Source organism: Melozone crissalis, unplaced genomic scaffold (genome assembly GCF_028551555.1).
Source record: "Melozone crissalis strain CALT ecotype California unplaced genomic scaffold, PUWL_Pcris_2 ptg000029l_1, whole genome shotgun sequence".
NCBI lineage: Eukaryota > Metazoa > Chordata > Aves > Passeriformes > Passerellidae > Melozone > Melozone crissalis.
The window spans coordinates 378,838-399,691 of record NW_026535807.1 but is presented as its reverse complement, the minus strand read 5'-3'; the positions used below and the strand labels follow the sequence as shown (position 1 = coordinate 399,691).

The window sequence follows — 20,854 nt, the reverse complement described above, 5'->3', positions numbered from 1 at the left end:
CTGGTAAAGGAGCTGCCCAGCCCTGTTCCACTCTCGGGGCCCCTCTCCCCATCCCAGCCAGCAGTGAGGGATGTGCCAGCTCAGCACACACATCCTGAGGATCCCCAAACCAAGGGGGCTGTTGGGCTGTGAACCTGGCCACCTGGAAACTGTGGAAATGGGATCTGGGAACTCCTGCTGAGACGGGCCTGGCTGTGCCATCGCTCCCCAGCCTCTCCCCATGCAGTGGCAGGCCTGGCTCTGCTGGGTGCTGGGGTGTGCCATGCCTGTGCTGGCTGCATGCTCTCAACTCCCTGAACAAACACCCAATCTGTCATTGGCTTCAGGGTGGGAGAATCACACTCCATGATCTGCCCCAAATCCCTCACAATGGCCACCAGGAATCAAAGTGTTTTCTGGGGCTCCAGGTCTCCTCCCAGGCCAACAACTTGCAGCACAGACTGTCCTGCCCCAGCTAAAGCTGCCATGGAGGCACAAAGGCTCCAAGCACTGCACGTGCTCTCAGCACCCACCCAGCATGGCTGTCCATAAATACTGTCCAAGAAGAAGGTTCATGTTGGGAAGAGAAAAAATGCATGATTTCTCTCCAGGTTTATAGAGATGAAAGCTATCTTTGTGAAACAGCACAGCACAAAGTTATAAAGGGCTTTTCATTGCACAGTGACATGGGGTTAGCTTCAGTGTAATCCCTACACATTATTTCATGCAAAAACTAACACAATCTCTGCAGCAAAAATATCAGTTCTAAACAATGTGAGTTCATGCAATGTAACTTACACAGCACAAAGGGGCTTCACAAGTCTCAAAAAATCTCACAGGTTGTAACAACACTTCAGCAAAAGAGGTAGAAGAAAACTGAGCTCCTTTTCATAGCAGGAGAATAGCCAATAGAGCTGAAATGCAACAGCGCCCTGCAGGAGCTGAGTCTGGGAGCGTGGCTGTGCTGTCAGCATCCTGCTGTGGCCCTGCCACACCCCACACAGGTAACCACAGGTGAGGTGACACCTCAGCAGCTCCTTAAGGACCCCAAGATGTAGTTGTAGATCCTATTTCTCAGCCAGCTGGGGGAGGCATGGGGAGCCGCACACCACTTTAAGGGGCACAGGAATCACCAAAGGAACACTCACCACGTAGGAGTAGCGCTCCCTGGACCTCCCCTCCCTGCTCACGTTGACCGTGACCACGTCTGAGAACGCCTCCGCAGCCTCTCCGGTCTGGCACACCACTCTGTGGATGGAGGAGGCGGATGGCAGCGGCAAGGGCAGCTGCAGCTGGCTCTGCCTGGCCCAGCGACACGCAGGGGCCGTGCTCCCTCCCCGGGTCCCCCACTCACGTCTCAGAGACGACGTATCTGTGTGGCAGCGGGGCGCAGCGCACGGCGCCCACGCGCACGGCGCCCGCGATGTCGCTGAAGCGCCGGCCCAGGTTCCTCCCGCGGATGGTCAGCAGCGTGCCCCCCTCCAGCGGCCCCTGCAGCGGCTCGATCTGCAGCACCAAGGGGCAGGGCACAAGGTCAGAGCATCACAGCATCCCACAATGCGTTGGGTTGGAAGAGACCTCAAAGATCATCTACGATTCATGCCATTGGCAGGGACACCTGCCACTAGACAGGGTCAGGGGAGAACCAGGAGCTTCTGGCCTCCATCCCTGAGCCAATCCTGGTGTCCAAGCACCACCTGAGCCCTGTGAAGCAGACAGAATCACTCCTCACACTCCTGCTTGCCCAGTGCACCCAACACCAGAGTCTCCTCGCTCCGGCTTGGCAGAGGAGAAACCACCACACTTCTCTGCTGTGTTGGGCAGTGGGGTTTAGTGAAGGACCACTTCAGCTGCAAACACATCTGGGAAGCAACATGCTTTCTCCCACAGACCAGCTTTGAACCCACTCCTACACCACTGGTTTCACCGGACAGCTGCTGCCCCCATTGCTGTGAGGGGGCAGAGTACTGGTCATGGCAACACCCCAGTGCTGCGAGAGGACAGGGGACTGGCCATTACTGTGCTGCTGTTGTTTTTCCCTCTAACATGATGAAGACTGGATCCTGTCACTAGCAAGATGTCCTTGACAGCATAGAAAGCCAGTGAATAATTCAGTGCTGGCCTGGAGCCCATCCCCTGCCAGGGACAATGTGCAGATCCTGCCCTGCTCCAGACAGCACAGCGCAGCCTGTCCCACCCTTGGCACCACCCGCCACCTCACGCCGTGCCACACTGCCAGCACCCTCCGTGCCGCCTGCGGGTCTTACCTTGCGGATCTCCGGAGGCGGGCAGGCCTCAGCGACCTGTGGAGGCTCGGTCTGCAGCCTGCAGCTGGAGCTGCTCTCGCTCCAGAGGCAGCGGTGGCCGAGGTCCTCCCTGCCCAGGCACTGCGAGCAGTCGGCACTGCCGGTCGCGCAGTTGTACACCTCCACTGAGCACCAGAGACAAAGACAGCGTGAGCTCCAGGCCTGAGGCTCTCTCAGCTTTGCTTAGCCTGAGGCACTCCAACCCTCCCCGCTCCCACCACCTGCCCGCTACGTAAATCCCAGGAAAATCTGAAATCCAGCGGATGAGCAGAGCACACAGCGAGACAAGGGAGCCCTTGGCTACCATCCTACAGATTTCCCAGAAGGCCTGGGTGCTTGTTCACACTACAATATAATTTAACACGTTCTTTTCCTTTTTCTCCCCCTTGAAAAACAAGCAACACCCAAACTTGGAACCTTTTGTCAATTAATGCTACATGTTTCCAACTCTCAGCATCCACATGGGAAGCTGCTTGGCAAAGCTGGCTCCATCCTGCCAGGAAAGCAATCACATTGCTTCCACACTGACAAAAACGGGGTAGTTTTTGCTTTGTACAGTGTTTACAGTTCTTTCCTTCCCCCTGTGACCACAGACCCCTTTCATTGACTTCTTCTTCCTTCAGATCTCCTCAGCTCAACTTCCATATGTTTTTCTTATACTGCCTTCACATCTCCATTAGCTGGTGCCCTGGGTTACATTTCCTCTCCAGCCTCAAGACTTCTGCCACTGAAGTGTGGGTATCCATGGAGGTAGCAGTCAGAAATGCTCAGGAAACATGGCTTTCACACCCTTTTCCCCACAGGAGACTTTGCAGCAGCACATAAAGCACAGAAACAGACACATTTGGCACTTCTGCTCACAGGAGCATCTTAAGGCACTTCCTGAGCAACTAATGAGTCCCTCAGCCTCAACGCTCTGCTGTGCTGTGCTAATGAAACTTCATCAGCACCACCACTGCCTGCATCATGCTAACGAAACATCACTGGTACTGGGGGTCTCTCCTATTCTCCACAAATAAAAGCCTATTCCATGTCATCTGCAGTCTCCCCAGGGGATTACACTGGTGGTTTTCCAACCAATAGCAGATCTTGTATTCCTTCAATGGACTATCAAAACAGAGTGTAAAATAAAAACTAATAAACATTGAAATAACAAACAATAACATCAGTGATTTCATTAAAGACATTTTAAAAGATGCCCATGTTTGTCTGGCAGATCTCTGATGCAAGGCAGTCTCTCTAATGTGACTCACACCAGCCTGAGCAAAGCGAGGAGGAGCCAGAGCAGCACAACAGTCCCGTGGGAACTCCAAATATTCTGGCCAATTCCGATGGATGCAAACACGGCCTACGTAAACGAGCCCCTTCTCCATGCAGGAGGAGGGGAATTCCACCACGCTTTTTCTGCTGTGGCTCCTGCTCCCAGCGCCACCCACACAGAGTGCTGAGTCTCCTACACAGCCAAAACCCCATGTCCCACCCCCCTCCTCAGGGTTACCACTGTATTGCAAAACTATGCCCTCTTCTTTCTGCAGAGAAACCAGATCTCATGCCTGTCCATGCTGGTATTTCCAGGTATTTTCACTTTGCAAGATAATCCTCCTCCATTGGCAGGGGTTTACCATGGGGAAACCTTTCTATCCTGGTCACTGGTCGCTGGTGCTCGTGTCCTCCCTGTCACAGTTATCCTCCAAAGGAAAGCTCTCTTTGGGCTCTCCTCCTCCTCTGCCCCTCAGACAAATCAGCCCCTTCTGCCGCAGCTCTGACCCTGGCGAGAGGCGAACGAGCTCGGCAGGGCTGCTCCAGGCAGCCTGGCAAGGGCACCTGTGGGCACGCTGCTGGGCCAGCCCCGCTGGGCACACTGCTGTGCCGGGCACGCTGGGCACACTGCTGTGCCAGCCCCACCGGGCACGATGGTGTGGCTGTGCCAGCCCCGCTGGGCACGCTGCTGTGCCAGCCCCGCCGGGCACGCTGCTGTGGCTGTGCCAGCCCCGCCGGGCACGCTGCTGTGCCAGCCCCGCCGGGCACGCTGCTGTGGCTGTGCCAGCCCCGCCGGGCACGTTGCTGTGCCAGCCCCGCCGGGCACGCTGCTGTGCCAGCCCCGCCGGGCACGCTGCTGTGGCTGGGCCAGCCCCGCCGGGCACGCCGCTGTGCCAGCCCCGCCGGGCACGCTGCTGTACCAGCCTCACTGGGCACGCTGCTGTGGCTGTGCCAGCCCTGCCGGGCACGCTGCTGTGCCAGCCCCGCCGGGCACGCTGCTGTACCAGCCTCACTGGGCACGCTGCTGTGGCTGGGCCAGCCCCGCCGGGCACGCCGCTGTGCCAGCCCCGCCGGGCACGCTGCTGTACCAGCCTCACTGGGCACGCTGCTGTGGCTGTGCCAGCCCTGCCGGGCACGCTGCTGTGCCAGCCTCACTGGGCACGCTGCTGTGGCTGTGCCAGCCCTGCCGGGCACGCTGCTGTGGCTGGGCCAGCCCCGCCGGGCACGCCGCTGTGGCTGGGCCAGCCCCGCTCTGAGCCCGGCCCTTGGGCCCGTCCTGCCTGCCCACCCTGCCTGAGTCTGACTCACTTCGGCTCTGACTGCCGGCCTTCCTCGGTTTGCTGATGTAGCAAGGGCTTTTTTGGGAATCCAGCCACTCTTTGCAGAGACAGAGAACAGGCCAGGGGTGAAATGTGCTTACACATTTTATTCCTTCTCAGCACAGGAAGCAAAGAGAAGGATTCAGTTTCCACAGCATGTGGAACCTCGATGGCATGCTCCTGTGAGAGCTGAGGGAAGAGCCCTGCCCCATCCCTTCTCTCCCCGGGAGGAATTCCTCTCCAGCTCACACCCCGATGGGAGCACCAGGTGAGCTGAGCCGTGCATGCTGGCAGGTGAGACCTGAGCTGCCTGCACTCCTGGGCAGGGCTCGACTCTGGCTGGCTGTAACAGGGATGTGTGGGTGCCAGCCTGGGCTCTGGGCTCACGTTCATGGGGGTGACTCTGGGTAAATACCAGAGCTTTTTGCATGTGCCTGAGAGAAGGAATTGCACTGTGCCCACTGGAGCCACAGCCTCTCTCCTGCAGCCATAAACTCTGCCCAGGTTTGAGAGTCGCTCAAGCCAACCAGATGAGAGAAGCATAAAAATATTTTCAACTCAGACCTGTCATCATCTCTGGACTGTCGATAAATCTGTCTGGTTTGTCCTTCAGCTGGAGGTTCACTGGGAAGCGATGGCTTTTCTCTGATGTGTGGAGCTGCACACAAAAAACAAACAAAACCTTATGAAATTTATTCAAATAGGAGGTTACATACACACACACACCCCCCACGGATTGACCTTTCTTGCGAGGCTTCTTTGACCACTGCTCCTCCAGACACAAGTGTGTTATCCTTAGCAGAAGAAGTGGGACAGCTGTTTTAATAATTTTGCTGAAGTCCTAGTAAAGGGCACCAGGACACAGTGCATATCGTGGTGAGCACAGAGCCCTGGGTTGCTGCTATTTTTAGCAGAAATGGACAGGAAAACGAACAGCCTGGACTGTCTGCACATTCTCAGTGTGGGGCTGTGACACAGGTGACATGATGGGAAAGCGCTCTTCTCCAGCTTCCACTTGCAATGTTCCTACTGGTGGAAGCCCAAATGTTTGCTGCATTTTGCAGGTGCAGTTTGCCCTCCAACAACCACACTGCTTTCCAGTGAGCATCATAGCATTTTCTCAGGCCAATTCCTTGTTCAAAATAAAAGCTACAGAAATAGCAATCCTGAAAGGTGGCCAAATTTTTTGCCTGAACTAAACTCTTCCCATTTAGAAAGGTAAACAAGCAGCCCTTTCCCAAGCCCCAGGGAGGGCCAAAGCCACTGCACAGAGCTGGGACACAGCACCAGTGACATGTGCGTGCCCCGCCAGCATCAGCGCACGCAGAGAGCCCAGAGGGGCAAACGTAGGAGTGAGAGATGGAGGGAAGAGAGCAAGTGGAGTCCCACTGCCAGGTGGGAGGCTGGGGGTGAGACCCTGCCGCCCTCAGACCTGATCCCCAGCCTGGGGGAAGCAGGGTCACCCTGGACTCACCAGCACGTGCACACACTCCACGGCAGAGGAGTTCACCCAGCGCGCCTCAAACGTCCCGTCTGCCCCAAAATGGCACTCCAGGGCTGTCTCCTAGGAGAGGGAAGACAAGGGCAGAATGGCTGCAAGAACCATTTTGTGCAGTTTCTCTGTCTGTCAGTCCATCAGCAGGGGCCATGTCCCACCTTGATTCTGTCACTGGCACCTGAACTCTGCCCAAGTCAAACAGGAGATCAGTACCTGACACCAAAGGTGCAGACCAGGAGCTGTGCCTGGCCCACAGCACACACGGACCAGATGTGCCTGGCTGGGCTCTTGTAACCCCAACAGCTCCTCTGGGCCGAGGTGTGTGCAACTCATGCTGCAGCACAGACTGAGAGCCAACATTGTCCCAGGCCAGCTTCCCCAAACCAGCCCAAACCAGTCGGTGATTTGGGCTCAAAGTCACCTTCCTCCTCCTCCTCCCAACAACTACACTGAGCAAATCTCTAATTCAAACAGGGACCCAGCCAAGAACAGGTTCAAAGACAGACTTCTGTGCTGTTGTCCTGATAACACAAGGATGATATCCTGCACCAAATTATTGCCATGCCTGCATCCTGCAGGAAAAAATCCTATCTCCAAGCAATTGATGCTCCACCACTACTGAGGTCTAACTACCCTTTGAAAACTGGCAGATCTGATAAAAGACGTGGAAGGAAGCAGCAGGCTGCTGGCAGGCAGCTGCTGGCTCAGCAAACACCCAGGCAGAACCTTGCCCAGTGCATCACCTGCGCCCAAGCAGCTCTGGCTCTGCAGGCTGCCCCCAGCCCTGGCCCCATGCCCTGCAGTGCCCCTGCTGCAGCAAAGGGGCCGCGCACACGGCTCTGGGGCTCCCAGCTTCAGCAGCACTCGCCAGTTCCTCCAGAGAGGGAAGCAGAAGAAATCCTGCCCGGCAGCCTGGGACAATGAGCAGAAGGTGATGGAAGGAAGTCACACTGCCAGAGCCTCTCCTGCTGCCCCTTTCCTGCTGACTCCATTTCCTGTGGGTTCCATGCACTATTGCTTCCTCCTCAGCCACCTCCAGCGTCCAGACAGGAAGAAGGATTTCTCACCCTTTTGCTGATTGCAGAGGTCACAGCCTCCTTCCTGGAGGCTGGAGCTGTGCAGGAAAAGGCCACCCCATAGAGGCACGAGGGTCTGCTCTGCCCTGTGCTGAGGGCAAGGAGGCACGGTGGGAGCGGTGCCTCCACAGCACCCTCCAGCACACCAGAACAGCTCCACCAGCACTTCCAGAATTCTCCTCTGCTGAAGAACAAGGAGCCATTTGGCTGCCCAGGATGCTGGAATCATCAGCAGGGGCAAGGCAAACCTGGCCCCATGAGCCCTGCTGTTCTGAGCCAAAATTACTCAGGGCAGCTCTCTACAAACACCAGGGCTTACTCAAGCACTTCCCCAGTGCTCAGCCTCTTTGCCCCAAATTCCTCTGGTCCTGTCTGGCATGCAGCACATCTCCAAAGGCAACATTTGATGTCCACTCCCGCTTTTTGCTGTTAGAATTAGCATGTCAGAAAATTTCACAAAAATACTTTTTCACATCAAACAAGCTCTGTAGTGATGTCCTGAAAGACATTTTCAGACCAAATGAGCTCTGAAAATCTGAAGTTAAACAGTGCTTCCATGCTGTACTCAAACACTGTGGCTCAGACAGGGCTCCCTGCCCCTCACTCAGATCTGTGTGCTTGTTCCTCAGCACAGGCACTGGGGCCAGGCTGGATGTGGGGTTGGGAGAGCTGACACTGGCATGCTGTGTGGTGGAGCACACACCCACAAGGGAACAGGGAGTTTTATTTCCCCCAAACACCTGTCCAAACCTTCCCAATGCCTTTAGGAACTCATTTACCTTAGCGAAAGTTGCATTGGCCAGTGAGATCATGATGTTCTGAGATACACCCGTGGGCATTGGCTCCAAAGGGGCAGGTACTATCTGAGGACAGTCAATTTTCTTCTGCTAGGTACAAAAATAAGGAAAAAAATGGGATTAGGTGGGTGCATGCCGAGCATCCTCAGCAACAAGAGAAGAGGAACCATCAAAGTCCTTGATAAGATTAATTTCACTGGGAAATGGGCACTGCCAAGTGCACAGTGACCATGTACCTGCACCTCAGCTGCCACTCTGGCCGTGACAGGGCCAGAATAACTCTGAAAGGAGGCACTGCCTCCCGCAATGGCAGATGCACCAGCGTGAGCCTCTCGCAGCCCTGTGGGCCGTGCTGCACCCAGTGCCCTGCTCACTCCTGGCAGCACCTGCAGGGTCTGTGCCCCAGGGCCTCCGCCCTGCATGGCAGCACTGCAGGGCACAGGCTGCCTGTGCACGGACAGGGGGTGAGCAGCTGCAGGGGCTTCAGTGAGGGGCTGCAGCCATAGGGCAGATGCAGTGAAAGGCTTAAAGGAAACGGAAAAATTATTTTAAAAGGTCATCTGTCTCCTTACTTTTATTCTTGTTTTAAATTGATGTCTCAGACACTGGAGCTGACTCAGAATTCCAGTCTATGTGACAAACCCGTCCTGCTCTCTCATGAGATGTAAATCACACTGCGAAACTACAGCAAAAATGAAGCCAGATTGTGCATGGCCCCAGGGTACATCCAGAGTAATGCCTGTGACAGTGGAGCCATTGGGCTAAAAGACAACACAATACTTGGTCCATTATGCAGAATCATTTGCAGCAAGCAAGATTTCCTCTCGCTTGCATTAAAGGTTATCCTGCTGTGGCTCCACTGATGCCAGTGCTGCCGCTGCTCCAAGGAGAGGTTGAGCCTGCCCTCCCAGTGCTGGGATGCCCGTTCAGACACATCCCTGCAGCTGGACACATCCCTGGGACCAGATATGCAGTCAGGGGGAGACTTCTCTCCTGCCCTCCCCAGACCTAGGCAGGGGTCAGGGAACTACTTGGAAGTGCATGTTTGACTGTGGAAAAAATATTTCCCTTCCATCAGGACACTTATCTAACCAAGCATAGTTGGTGCTGCCTAAACAAGGAGATTAAATAACAGAGATGAACGTGATAAGGGAAGCAAAACAGCAAAGCAAACAACTGGAGAGAAATTTCACTCCCAAGCCTCTTCCAAGGAAATAAAAAGAGTTAAAATTAAACCAGCACAGCTACAATTTCAAGCAAAACCTCCCCTGGCCTGGTGAGTCCTTGCATGTCACCAGAGCTGGCACAGCTTCCCAGAAAAATACACTTTAGAGGACTGATTAACTTGTCATCCTGCAGCCCCTTCTCCTGCTGTTCACCAGCCACCAGAAATAGAGCTTCTGGCTGAATATATCCTTCACATCTGGATCAGAGGAAGCGGGCAGAATGTCCAAGATGCTGCGGATGGAGCTGGTAGAATGCAGCTTTCCCTGCAGAGCCATGCTCAGGTGCAGCTGCACCAGCGATGGTTTGTTTACCAAAAGCTCCAACTGCACGATGAAAGCACCGTGTTTCCAGGGCTACAGAGCACCTCTGCTGCTCACGAGATCAGCAGGAGGCGCAGAGAGAAAACAAACATGCCCAAGCAGGTCAGCATCGAGCCCAACTGTACCTCTGGAGCAGGGGATCCAAGGAAGTGAGCCCTTTGCTAATCCAGGACCAAGCCAGGGCAGTACCCAGGTGACCCCACAGCCCTGATGTCACCCAGTGTCACTGCTGGACTGGCACCCCCAAGTCCCTCGGCAGGAGCAGCACAGCAGTGCCCAGCAGCATGCGCAGCAAGAGCACCCAGTGCCCCAAGAGCCAGCGTGTGCCAGCCCCTGCAGGGCTCCCCAGGCCCTGGCACAGGACAGGAGCCAGCAGGGCACAGGGCAGGGCCACTGGAGGAGGCTGGGAGCCGAGCAGCACGGGGCAACGCTCACCTCCATCCGCAGAGCATCCTCACACTGCGAGCGGTTGGAGACGCAGCTGTAGGTGGAGGGGCACCAGTGACACTTCCACCTGGCTGAGAGGCAGCTGGTGCACCTGCAATGGCAAAGGCAGGGTGAGGAAAGCAGAGTGAGGGTGCTCAGAGGGGCCACACCTCAGCCCTGCAACCCATCTTCACACTGTTCACCCTTTAATGGTGCCTAGAGAAACCCATGGCAAGTGCTGGATTATCCTCTCCCTGGCAGCTGGCAGGGAATGTGGCCAGAGCCCATCACCCCCAGGCATCCCTGCCCGGCCACAGCAGACTGAGAGTCACCTTCCTCTGCTTAGCAAAAAATGTTTTTCCCAAAAAAAACGCTCTTTCCCTCATCTGTCTCTCTGAGGAGCCTGGCATGCTGGACCTGACTGAGACTGTCCCTGCTGTTTACACAGACATGGAGTGCTGGTGGGCCCTGTGGTCAGATCCTGATGCCACGCTCCTGAGAGGTGGGCGGGTTTGGGTGTGTGCCACCAGAGCCCCCTCAAGCTGATGGGGGCATGTGACTGCTCCCACCACGGGCTGGAAGGAGCCAGAGAGCTTGAGTCTCCCCTCCCCAGTGCCCACAGACTGCTGGGGAGGCCACCTCTGCTGCTGAAGGGTTAACAGAACTAGCTTTATATAAAAATATCATTTATGTTTAAAAGAAACCCAACATGTCCAGATGGGTTGAGGACCCTTCTCTGGCAGCACATCTCCCACGATGCTGCCAAATCCTACCCAGGCCCCCAGCTGCCTTCTCTCAGGAGCTGAGCTCCCCCATTAGCCCCACGCAGCGGAACCCTCGTCCAGCTCTGTGCTGGCACCCTCCCAGCCCCAAACTGCCCCACCAGTGCCACCCCCGTGCCACCCCCGCCCTGCCACCACCTGCCCACGGTCCTCCCTGCCTGCACTCGGGGGACACTTACGCTCTCGTGGGGTAAATGTTCCCAATCCTTTTGCAATCATAGATGGTGAAATTGGCCCGGATTATGTTTTTGTTGTTGACCCAGAGAGAAGTTTCAACGACCACGTGGTCTGAGAAAATCAAGCCAAAGAATATTGGGTTGCAACAGCCCCTTGCTCGCACTCACACTCAGCAGACAAGAGAGACCCTTGGGAAAACAAGGGCTAAATATGATTTGTTTTCTCTAGGGCTTCCTCTGAGCTGCATGTCCGAACTTGGACCAGCCATCCTTTCTCCTGAGCTGACATTCAGCTCTTCCCTCCTAAATCAGCACTTTACATTACTCTCACAAAAAAGAACATGGTGACTTGCAGCACAAAATTCCAGCATGTTATGCAAGTGTTAATTAGCAGACTTAATTATTGTCTTCACATACAGTTGGTGCTAAACTATAATTTTTAAAATGTGGTAATTAAAACATGTTGGTTATCATGTTTTAAAATCCCGCTCACTTTCCCTGTGCCAACAAACCTGCAGAAAGGGGAAATCCCTTTTTTGGCTGCTCAACACACCATACTACCTTCCCTCCCCCCAGAATTGCCTATTTTTTTTTTTCATTGCAATTTCGCCATATAAGCACCAGAGAGAAGAAACAATGCCTCTTTCAGAATACAGACAATAAATCAGCGCACTGGATTCCAGAAATTCATTTGGACATTGCTGAAACCAACAATACAGAGCAGTTAAAGATCTCCCATTCTTTGGATAGTTTGGGAGGAAAGCAATGCAGCTTTACAAAGTGGAATTTTCAAAAGGACTAGCTAATTCTCCCCTTACTGGAGTCAGCCATCTTCAACAGCACATTCACTCCAGGCTTGAAGGATGAGAACTTTACAAGCACTCAAGTCTGGAATAAAGCATCAAACTTCTCCAAGGCACTGAGAGGGGCTGACTGCATCCCTAAGTGGCCAGTTCAGACCTGGTCAGCTCAGCCAGCAGCTCAGCTGGCTTCAGCCTCATCCCCTCTGGAGGCTGCTCCGTGGAGCTCGACAGGCATCCCCTTGGCAAGCAGGGGACACCTCGGCTGGCTTTGGACTGAAAAATGGGGCTAAGAGTTCCTGAGCTCCTTTAGGTACCCACTTGCTCTTCCTCCAGAACTCTCCTGAAAGGCAGCGTGTGTTTTGGAGGGAAATCGAACAAAGCAATTGAAAATATCAATAAAAAAACCTATATTATTTGACCAGGGCTAGAACATTTTTGGCTTAGTACATACTAAATCTAAAGCAGAAGCTCAAACCAGATAAAAATAAGTACGTGAACTGGCATTTAAATTCTGATGATTAAAACAAAAATTAATAGATTTGAAATACTATCAATTCATGTAAAGATGGTGGAACTCCTACACTTCAGAGTCATATGCCCTGTAAAACAGACACAGCTTCAGGCTTTTCTTCCCTGTATGTCTTAACTGCACATACAACTGAAAAAATAAATAAAGCCTATTAAAAATTGTGTCCACAAAAGTGGTTAGAAGGAACCCATCTTGTTTGCTTTTGCATACCTTGGTCATCAGGAAATGCTGGATATTTCTCGTGTGGAAGCAAACTGCAATAAATAAATTGGTTTACATAATCCCCAGCGACTCTGGCTACCGTGCGGATGTTGTTTCCATAGTCACATGAAATATCTGTTCCATTCAGGTTCGGGATAGTTCCATTTATTTGTATTATCAGGGCCTACATTAGACAAAGAAGTCAGCTATTATCACAGAAAATTATATTTAGAATTTGTCAACATTTTAGAAGCTTTTCAGAGGTAGGCAACTCCAAAACAAGCCCACAGACAGGGTCTGTCTTGAAACAAATAATATTTTTATAAAAAACCTTTAAAATATAATAAAAATACTTTTAAATAGCAGCAATACAAAATCAGGAAATGAGTTGACTCAGCTGTCTGCAGCTGACTGTGTTTGAAATTTTGCGACCCTGCCCTGTGTGTTTGGAGCAGCAGCTCTGGGTGGTTTTTGCCTGTAGGCTCAGCTCTGGGTGCTGTTTCCCTACAGGCTTGGCACGCAGCTGGCTCAGGCTCGGGGTGCAGCAGGTCACCCCGATGCAGCAGCATGCAGCAGAGCTCAGCATCCCCTGGCCACACGCAGGAGCCGTGCTGCTCCACGGCACGAGCAGGGCTGGGCAGAGCAGGCTGCGGCTCCACGGGCCCTGCAGGGGATTGATTTGGAACTGGCTGCAAACGCACCGGGTTCTCTTTGTCAATGCTGATCTCAGGCTCCAGGATGGTCATGGAAGGGCACTGCTGCACTCCTTCACTCACGCTCACCCAGAAGTTGGCCCCTGTGAAGTCGGTGCACTCATGCTGCAGAGAACACCTGCAATGAACAGAGGAACAGCTCGCGGTTGATGAGTTTTAAAACAGGTGATAAAAACGTTGAATTCCTTGTGAGAGAAGAGAAAATCTTGCGTCTGTATGTTTCTCCTTCATCCATGCAGCCTAAGCCTTAACATTTGCTGCTACGGTTTAAGTGTCTGCTTGCCATGATAACAATGTGTACTCCCACAGCACCAGTGGAGCAGCAGGATTGAGGAAGGCAGGAAAAGGCCAGGCTGAACCCAAACTCAGGAGGAGAGGATGACATGCTGTCTGACATCTTCAGTTTGCAAATGTGGAATCTAATTTTGAATATTCCCTTTTGCATGTGATTATCTTCTACTGATAGATGATGAGATCTGCAGAGGCAAATGGACTTTCATGGGGGGTGGGTTCTCCCAGTCCCACGGTTTGACACCCACAAGAGATTCTTTGCATTGGCAGGTGCCTGTGGCATGACAATGCAGCTATGGTGAAACCTGGGCTCTGAAGAACATCCCAACCCTTTGGGCAGTACTTTCTAACAGCACGTATTTTGTAAGGACTGCTGGTAGCGTGACTGTAGGGAAAGGCAGAAGGCACACAAACTCCTGCAGGGCTGAGGGCAAGGGCACGCTGAGCACACCTGGGCACGGCAGGGCAGGTCCTACCTGGTCTCCATGGTGCACCACCCGCAGTAGGCGTCGGCGGCGGCCAGGCACTCCGCGCACGTCGAGTACTGGCTGCAGGCAGCCACCTTCACCCGGGTCATCTGCACAACAACAGCACAGTGCTCCAAACATGGCACAGCCCCACAGCAACAGCACAGGGCTCCAAACATGGCACAGCCCCACAGCAACAGCACAGGGCTCCAAACATGGCACAGCCCCACAGCAACAGCACAGGGCTCCCAAACCGGCACAGTCCCACAGCAACAGCACAGGGCTCCCAAACCGGCACAGCCCCACAGCAACAGCACAGTGCTCCAAACACAGCACAGCCCCACAGCAACAGCACAGGGCTCCCAAACGTGGCACAGCCCCACAGCAACAGCACAGGGCTCCCAAACGTGGCACAGCTGCTGCCAAACGCAGCACAGCCCCACAACAGCAGCACAGTGCTGCCAAACGGGACACAGCCCCACAACAGCAGCACAGGCCTCCCAAACGCGGCACAGCCCCACGGGACCCCCGCCCGGCCGGACGCAGCCGCACGGCCGCGAGCAGCTGGACACAGGATCCCCGTGCCTCGGGCTGAGACACCCCTGCCCTGGAGCACGGGCACCCAGCACGCCCCGAGCAACCCCTGGCATGGCTTGGAAGCTGGAGCTGTGCCACGGCCACCTGGCATGGGGACGAGCCCAAGAAGCCACCTGCTGCCCACTGGGGCCTCCAGAGCCTGTCCAAGCCAGGGGCTGCGAGCCCCAGGACAGGAATGATGCCCTAGGGCTGGGGAATCCACAGGGTTTGCAGCCAGCTGAGCTGGACTAGGCTGGGCTGAGCTGCTCCTTTTCAGCTGGTGCCATGGCAGGAGCCATGTGAGACCAGGTTACAGAACGTGACACCGCACCTTTCAGAGGTGTCAGGTGGATATAGCTTTACAGCTTGTCCCTCTCTTGCGAAAAGCTCTCACCCAGACCTGCAGAAAGCTCCTCTCCAGACACAGCCCAGCACTCTCTGGCTGTTTACACAAAGATCAGAAAGCAGCACCACTCTAGAAACTTTGATTTGTGAAAAAAATCAAAGTACCTCTGGGGACTCACTTGGCAGGTGCAGTTGGAAGGGAAAGCATGTGTTAGTTTCTGCTCTCACCTCCTTTGATCTCTAAACATTTGGGAAGGAAAGTTGAGTGGTTTGGAACAGTGGGGACTGAAAATGTGAGGTGCCAAGAGCCCTGAGCTCCCACCAGGCAAGCACAGTCCAGGCTGCAGGCTCCTTGGCCAGAGCCCCACTTCACTCACAGCAGCTCACTGCTCACAGCCCTGCAGGGCTCAGCAACCCCACCCCAACCCTGTCCAGCTCCTGGGGAGCTTCCCAGGATGCTCTCTCCACCCAAGAGAAACTAACTCATCGGATTTATTGGAAAAGGAGCAGTCAGAGGAGGCACCACGAGCACCACACCAGCTGTTTGATCAGCCCGAGTGGAGGGCACAGCCCAGACAGGGGCTGAGATGAGCGAGTCAGAGCCATCAGCTAAAGAGGCTTCCTGAGAGGGGTCTGTGAAACCATAATGACCAATCTACGGGGAATTAGAGCTTGGAAAATACAAATGCAACATGTAACAGTTGGGGTGGTGCATCTGTTTTGACAGATTAAAATGTAATTGAGGACAAGCCCTCAGTGCCTGGAGCGCTCAGCTCTCATCTTCCTACTCTGTTAACTTGATGGAGATGGGACCGCCTGCCTGTACCTGCTGCAGCTCTCCAGGTCTCTGCAGAGCCCTCCTGCCAAGCACTGAGCAGAAACCTCCCCAGGGACCACTTCTGACAGGCAGACTTTTGTCTGTAGGATCTCCTGGAAGCCTCCCTAAAGACCATGTACTGTCATTCTGGGGTTTCTGTACAGGAACAACCTTTGCTTATTTCTGTGCTTATTTCTGCACTCCCATAAGTGCAATCCGTTTCAGTATCTTTCACTCTTCTTTTTACCTGACCACCACAAAGACCCGATAAGCTGGGCTGCATGGTGTTATTACCCAGCACAGGAGAACAGATAGGCACTTCCCCAGAAAGCCCAGTGACAGCCAAAGCTCTGAGCATCTTGGCTTTCACCATTAAAGAAAACCTTATTGTCCCTTTCTGCTCCCAGCTCTGAGCTAAATCAAATGCATGCTGTGCTCCAATAACTGGTTTATTGAGGACTGAAGATCTCACCTGGTAAGAGGTCATCAGGTAGAGGTAAGTGGAATCAGAAGGGTCAAATTGCATGATGGGGTGGACAGGCTCTCCATAAGCCACCGAAATGGATCTCCTGCTAATAACCTTCATCGTGCTGTCCAGGTTTATCTGTAGAGAGAAGAGGCCACTCACTGAGAACATTTTCAAACACTAAGGGCAGAAGATTATTTCTCCTTGGTTATAAATAAAAACCAGAGTGGTATTCAGTGGTGCCCCAAGCTGTCAAGCAGTGTGAATCTCTGCACACACAGAGCTCTCCTGGAAAGCCAGCTCTGTGTCGCTGGGCAGGCATGGCACGGCCCGGAAAGCCCCAGCCCTGCTCAGTGGGGCAGGACCCTCACTGTCCTGGTTCCTCTGGAAGGTGACAGATTGGAGGCTCTGCTCCTGCACAGCTTCATCCAAGGGGCACAGCAGCGTTTGTGTTACCCTCGTGCAAGTGGCACCAGCCTGCAGGCCTCGTCACATACACACTCACATTCTGTACAGAGAACATCGAGTTCCCAAAACTTAATGAAAAACAGTGAAAATCAGCAACAGGGCTGTACAGCATGGCATCTCCTGCTCCCTGCATATTTGAAAAATAAGTGTTGTCACTCCCAGCCAGAAGAAGCTTCTATCCCTGCTGACTCCAGAAGACCACGGCAGCTGCCACGAGAGTGCCAAGTCCTACCTTGCCTCATGAATCACCAGCCGAAGCGCTGGCAGTGATGGAGGAGGCTGCACAGCATCAGCCTGCCTTTCAGTTCTCTGAATGTCTTGGCATTTGACTTGAAAATTCAGTAAATTAAATGTGGCATTGCTGAGAGGAAATAACAATGGGGCTACACAATTTCTTGTGACAGTCACGTTTCAGCTTAAAACAGAAAGGGAGTGCGGAAAATTCTGGCCTTCTTACTAGCAAGGGAAGGCAATACTTGTAATGACCAAGTGGGCCTCTGCTCTCTAAGTGTGGATTAATTAATTAACATAGGTTAATTAATTCTTACACCAGAGCAGCACTGTCACACCCCAGTATGACAGCACAGGCTCAGGCTTCTCTCTGCTAAGAAACATAGCACAGAGAGCTATGCAGAAAAAGGGTACTATTGCTTTGTCCATTTTAAAAGCTGGCTAGCCAGAAACCAAATTATTTCCCTGGTATCACCCAAGAAGTCCATGAACTGAGCCCTGACATTCCCCACTGCATCCTCTCTCCCTCGCTGCTGAGAAGTGCTCCACGTGGCTGTTTACAGACACCTGGTCTGGCTCCCTCTGCCTCCTGGGCATGTTCACCCTGCATCCTCTTCACACAGGCAATGTCCCAGGATTCCAGGGGGCTGCAGGCCCTGGGGAGAGCCCCCACAGCAGCACAGAGGGTGGTGACTGCTGGTCCTGGTGCAGCAGGGGAGCTGCTGGGGTGGCTGGAGGACACAGAGTGCCCGGGGTGCTGGTGGGAGCAGAGCACGTCCTGGGTAATGCCAGGACTCGCCTGCTTGCACACTGCACTTCCACACCCGCACACATCAGGAGAGAGCCCTCCTTGCCACCTTGAGGGCACTGCACCTGGCACGGCTGTGCTGCCCAAGCACTGCTGACCCTCTCGTGATGGCTAGATTGGTCCTCAGCAAACGCTTGTCTGCAGCCAGAATTGCATTAATTCGCCATACGTGCCCCTGGTAGCCCTAATTGCTGCTGGCAGGAGCTGGGCAGGCGCTATTTCTGCCCCTCTGCTGTCTTTTCTCAGGCCACAAATCTGAATGATTTGCTCACGCAAAGTACCTTGTGTCCCGTGCCAAAGAGCAAGGAGCCCCAAAGGTAGAAGGGCTTCTGGTTATGCAGCTGTGTTGTGGAATTAGATTACAGCTATCTGAGCAAATTATCCCAGCGCAGGGTAGCCAGGAGCCTCTCCTAATGGAGGCCGGGCAGATAAGGCTGGTCTCTCAGGATGATAATGGAGCAGAGCCGTTGATGCCGTGTGAACGGGCTGCTCCGCGTGTGGCGTGTGCCCCCCGGCCCGCTGCGCCTGGCCCTGCGCCAGCCCCCTCCCACCCGCACAGTCACCTGCCCCTGGGGGCAGCAATCAAAGCAGGGAGCCTCTGTGATCCTGATCGCTCCCACATTTCTGCCAGGAGCACTGAGATGCAAGGGGAAAATCTGGGTACGTTTTCTTCTACCCACGTATTTTGATCCAGTATTCCACATTATGCACCAGTCCCCCCAGGCAGAGATAAAGCAGGTATCAGCTGTCTCTGCTCCAGGCCTTTTCCCCCTCTTCTCTATGGACTTTTGATACTGGCAGTTTACCAGACTGCTGCGGCTGCCTGCAATCAAAACTTTCTCTGGCAAACTTCAAGCACTAAGGTTACTGAGAGCTTGGCCTTGTGTCCTGGCTGCAGAGCTGGGGCATTGCATCACCCTGCATCACCTCTTACATGTTATTTAGTGCAGACTCCACCATGGGTTCACACCTGCTTTGGATTCAGCTGTGAAGAAGAATCTCTTTGTAATTCCCCTGTCTACATGGAGTCTTCAAAAGCCAGCACCTCAGAGGGAGAATTTATTAGAAGCGCTTCAAATAATTTTAATAACTTCAACAATTAAAACAATAAAAAAACATTGTAATTAAAATTATATTATGTTGCATATATAATCGTATTCTTTTAAAATTATATTAATATAATTAATAAAATAGTTTAATAAAATTAATTTATAATTCAATGCTGCACAATAGCATTTTCAGCTTAGGGTTCATCAAAAACATCCTGCTCACACGGCAGCCCTGAGCAGTGATTAACAGCCACCAGTCATGCATGAGGCAGCGTGTATCACTGTCCAGGCTACGGCAGTACCCAATGAGTTCCTCATTGCCTGAAGGAAGCAGGTGCACAAACCAGGAGACAACAGATGTCCTGTGGGCAGAGCAGAGGTGTGGAAGGAGGAGCCCCAGCACCCACCCTGTCCCCAGCTGTGTTGCCCCACGCTGCTCTGCTGGGCCCCACTTGCCTTGAGGAGTCCTCCGCTGGCCGTGCCCAGGAACACGACCGTGTAGTTGTGGACACTGGCCACTGCCACGGCGGTGAGGCCGCTGTAGGTGAAGATGGGGGTGGCAGTGACCGGGTTCAGGATGGCCAGCGGGTGCTGCAGGTGCGCGGCTCCGCAGTCCAGCTGCTCCGGCTGCAGCTGCGGAGAGACACACACATCAACAGGCGGCACAAACACGGGCGTGCTCCCGGCCACCCCCTCAGCAGCGCTGGGACACGCTGCTCAGAGCCCGCTCTGCCCTCCTGGAGCCCACACAACAGCAAAATGCAGCTGGCCCCGGCTGCCGAGCTGACCCACAGCGCTGGCACAGGGCTGACAGCAGGCTCCCACATCCATTCGCTGCCAGGGGCCAAGGCAAAGGCACTGCTTAAGGACTTGTCATTGACCTGTGTCTATGAGCAGGCATTTGACTTGTTTGGCCAAAAGCAAGACAACAGACTTGACTCTCCTGTGCTAAATTAATTACTGCATTTGCTGCATGACAGCATCATTTGCAAGTGGAACTGATGCCTCGTATTCCTACTACCCTGCCAAGATGCACCCAAGATTTATGACCCCTCACTCCAAATCCTCTGAGATTCTCATGTAATTTCTGTTCAGACAACTTGGATGGATTCAACAATGCCTGAACATCACAACAGTCTCACTGCTGACAATTCACCTGCAGTCACTCTGCAGCAGCTTTTCTGAGCTGCAGCAGGTGCAGCTGGAGCCCTTCAAACAATGAGCACATTTCAAGGGCCATTACCACGTCACCCACAGCGTGACCCCAGGTTTAGCCCAGGGGACGCTGTGACCCCACTGTCACACTCCTTGGCAGGGCTGGCATTCCAGCAGCAGCAGGTACCCACAGCTCACCTGCGCACCATCCAAGCCCCGGTTGCGGGAAGTGCCTGCACAGAATTCCAGCAAGAAATGCCTGCAAGGTCGCAGCCCCCACCCCAAGGACAAAGCACATTTGTGCCTTTCTGAATCCAGTCATAAGGCAGATAGTACTGCCACAGAAGCTGACAGAATTCTGAATTTAAGCAGAATAAACACAGGGATTTGAGGCTGTATCTGTCAGGGAATGGGAATGCAGTTTCCACCAGGCAGAAGGTGACCACCAGCCTGCTCAGCACAGTCCTTCCTCCCTGGACTACACCAGGGCCTGGATACTAATTCCCTAGTCATCATCACTACTTCATTAATAGAACCAGGCTAAAGCTTCACCTCTCTCCTCTCTCCAGACAGTTCAGAAGATTAAGCAAATACGTAGGCTTTGCAACAGGAGGGTGAGACTAGGCAAGGTCTCTCTGCAGGGTCATCCCACTTCAGGGTGCAACTCTTGCCTCATGCCCATCTGCCCCCAAGCCACCACTGTGTCTTGGGTTGGTGCCACACCACAGCAACACATTCCTGGGGAGAAATGGGGAAGAAACATGCCAAA

The 20,854-nt window shown here is 53.6% G+C and overlaps 1 protein-coding gene across 1 annotated transcript in view; it reads right to left on the bottom strand.

Moving 5' to 3' along the window:
• PLXND1 (plexin D1) overlaps positions 1 to 20,854 on the bottom strand; it is a 65,421-nt gene that overhangs the window by 30,928 nt on the left and 13,639 nt on the right. The window contains exons 2-14 of the mRNA XM_054281190.1: positions 19,387 to 19,563; positions 16,381 to 16,512; positions 14,180 to 14,280; positions 13,401 to 13,530; positions 12,709 to 12,883; positions 11,170 to 11,278; positions 10,218 to 10,320; positions 8,218 to 8,325; positions 6,339 to 6,428; positions 5,429 to 5,522; positions 2,247 to 2,410; positions 1,334 to 1,485; positions 1,128 to 1,227 (exon numbers count right to left, since the gene is read on the bottom strand). Coding sequence (XP_054137165.1) covers positions 1,128 to 1,227; positions 1,334 to 1,485; positions 2,247 to 2,410; positions 5,429 to 5,522; positions 6,339 to 6,428; positions 8,218 to 8,325; positions 10,218 to 10,320; positions 11,170 to 11,278; positions 12,709 to 12,883; positions 13,401 to 13,530; positions 14,180 to 14,280; positions 16,381 to 16,512; positions 19,387 to 19,563 — 1,635 coding nt within the window. The remainder of the gene's footprint in view (positions 1 to 1,127; positions 1,228 to 1,333; positions 1,486 to 2,246; positions 2,411 to 5,428; positions 5,523 to 6,338; positions 6,429 to 8,217; positions 8,326 to 10,217; positions 10,321 to 11,169; positions 11,279 to 12,708; positions 12,884 to 13,400; positions 13,531 to 14,179; positions 14,281 to 16,380; positions 16,513 to 19,386; positions 19,564 to 20,854) is intronic.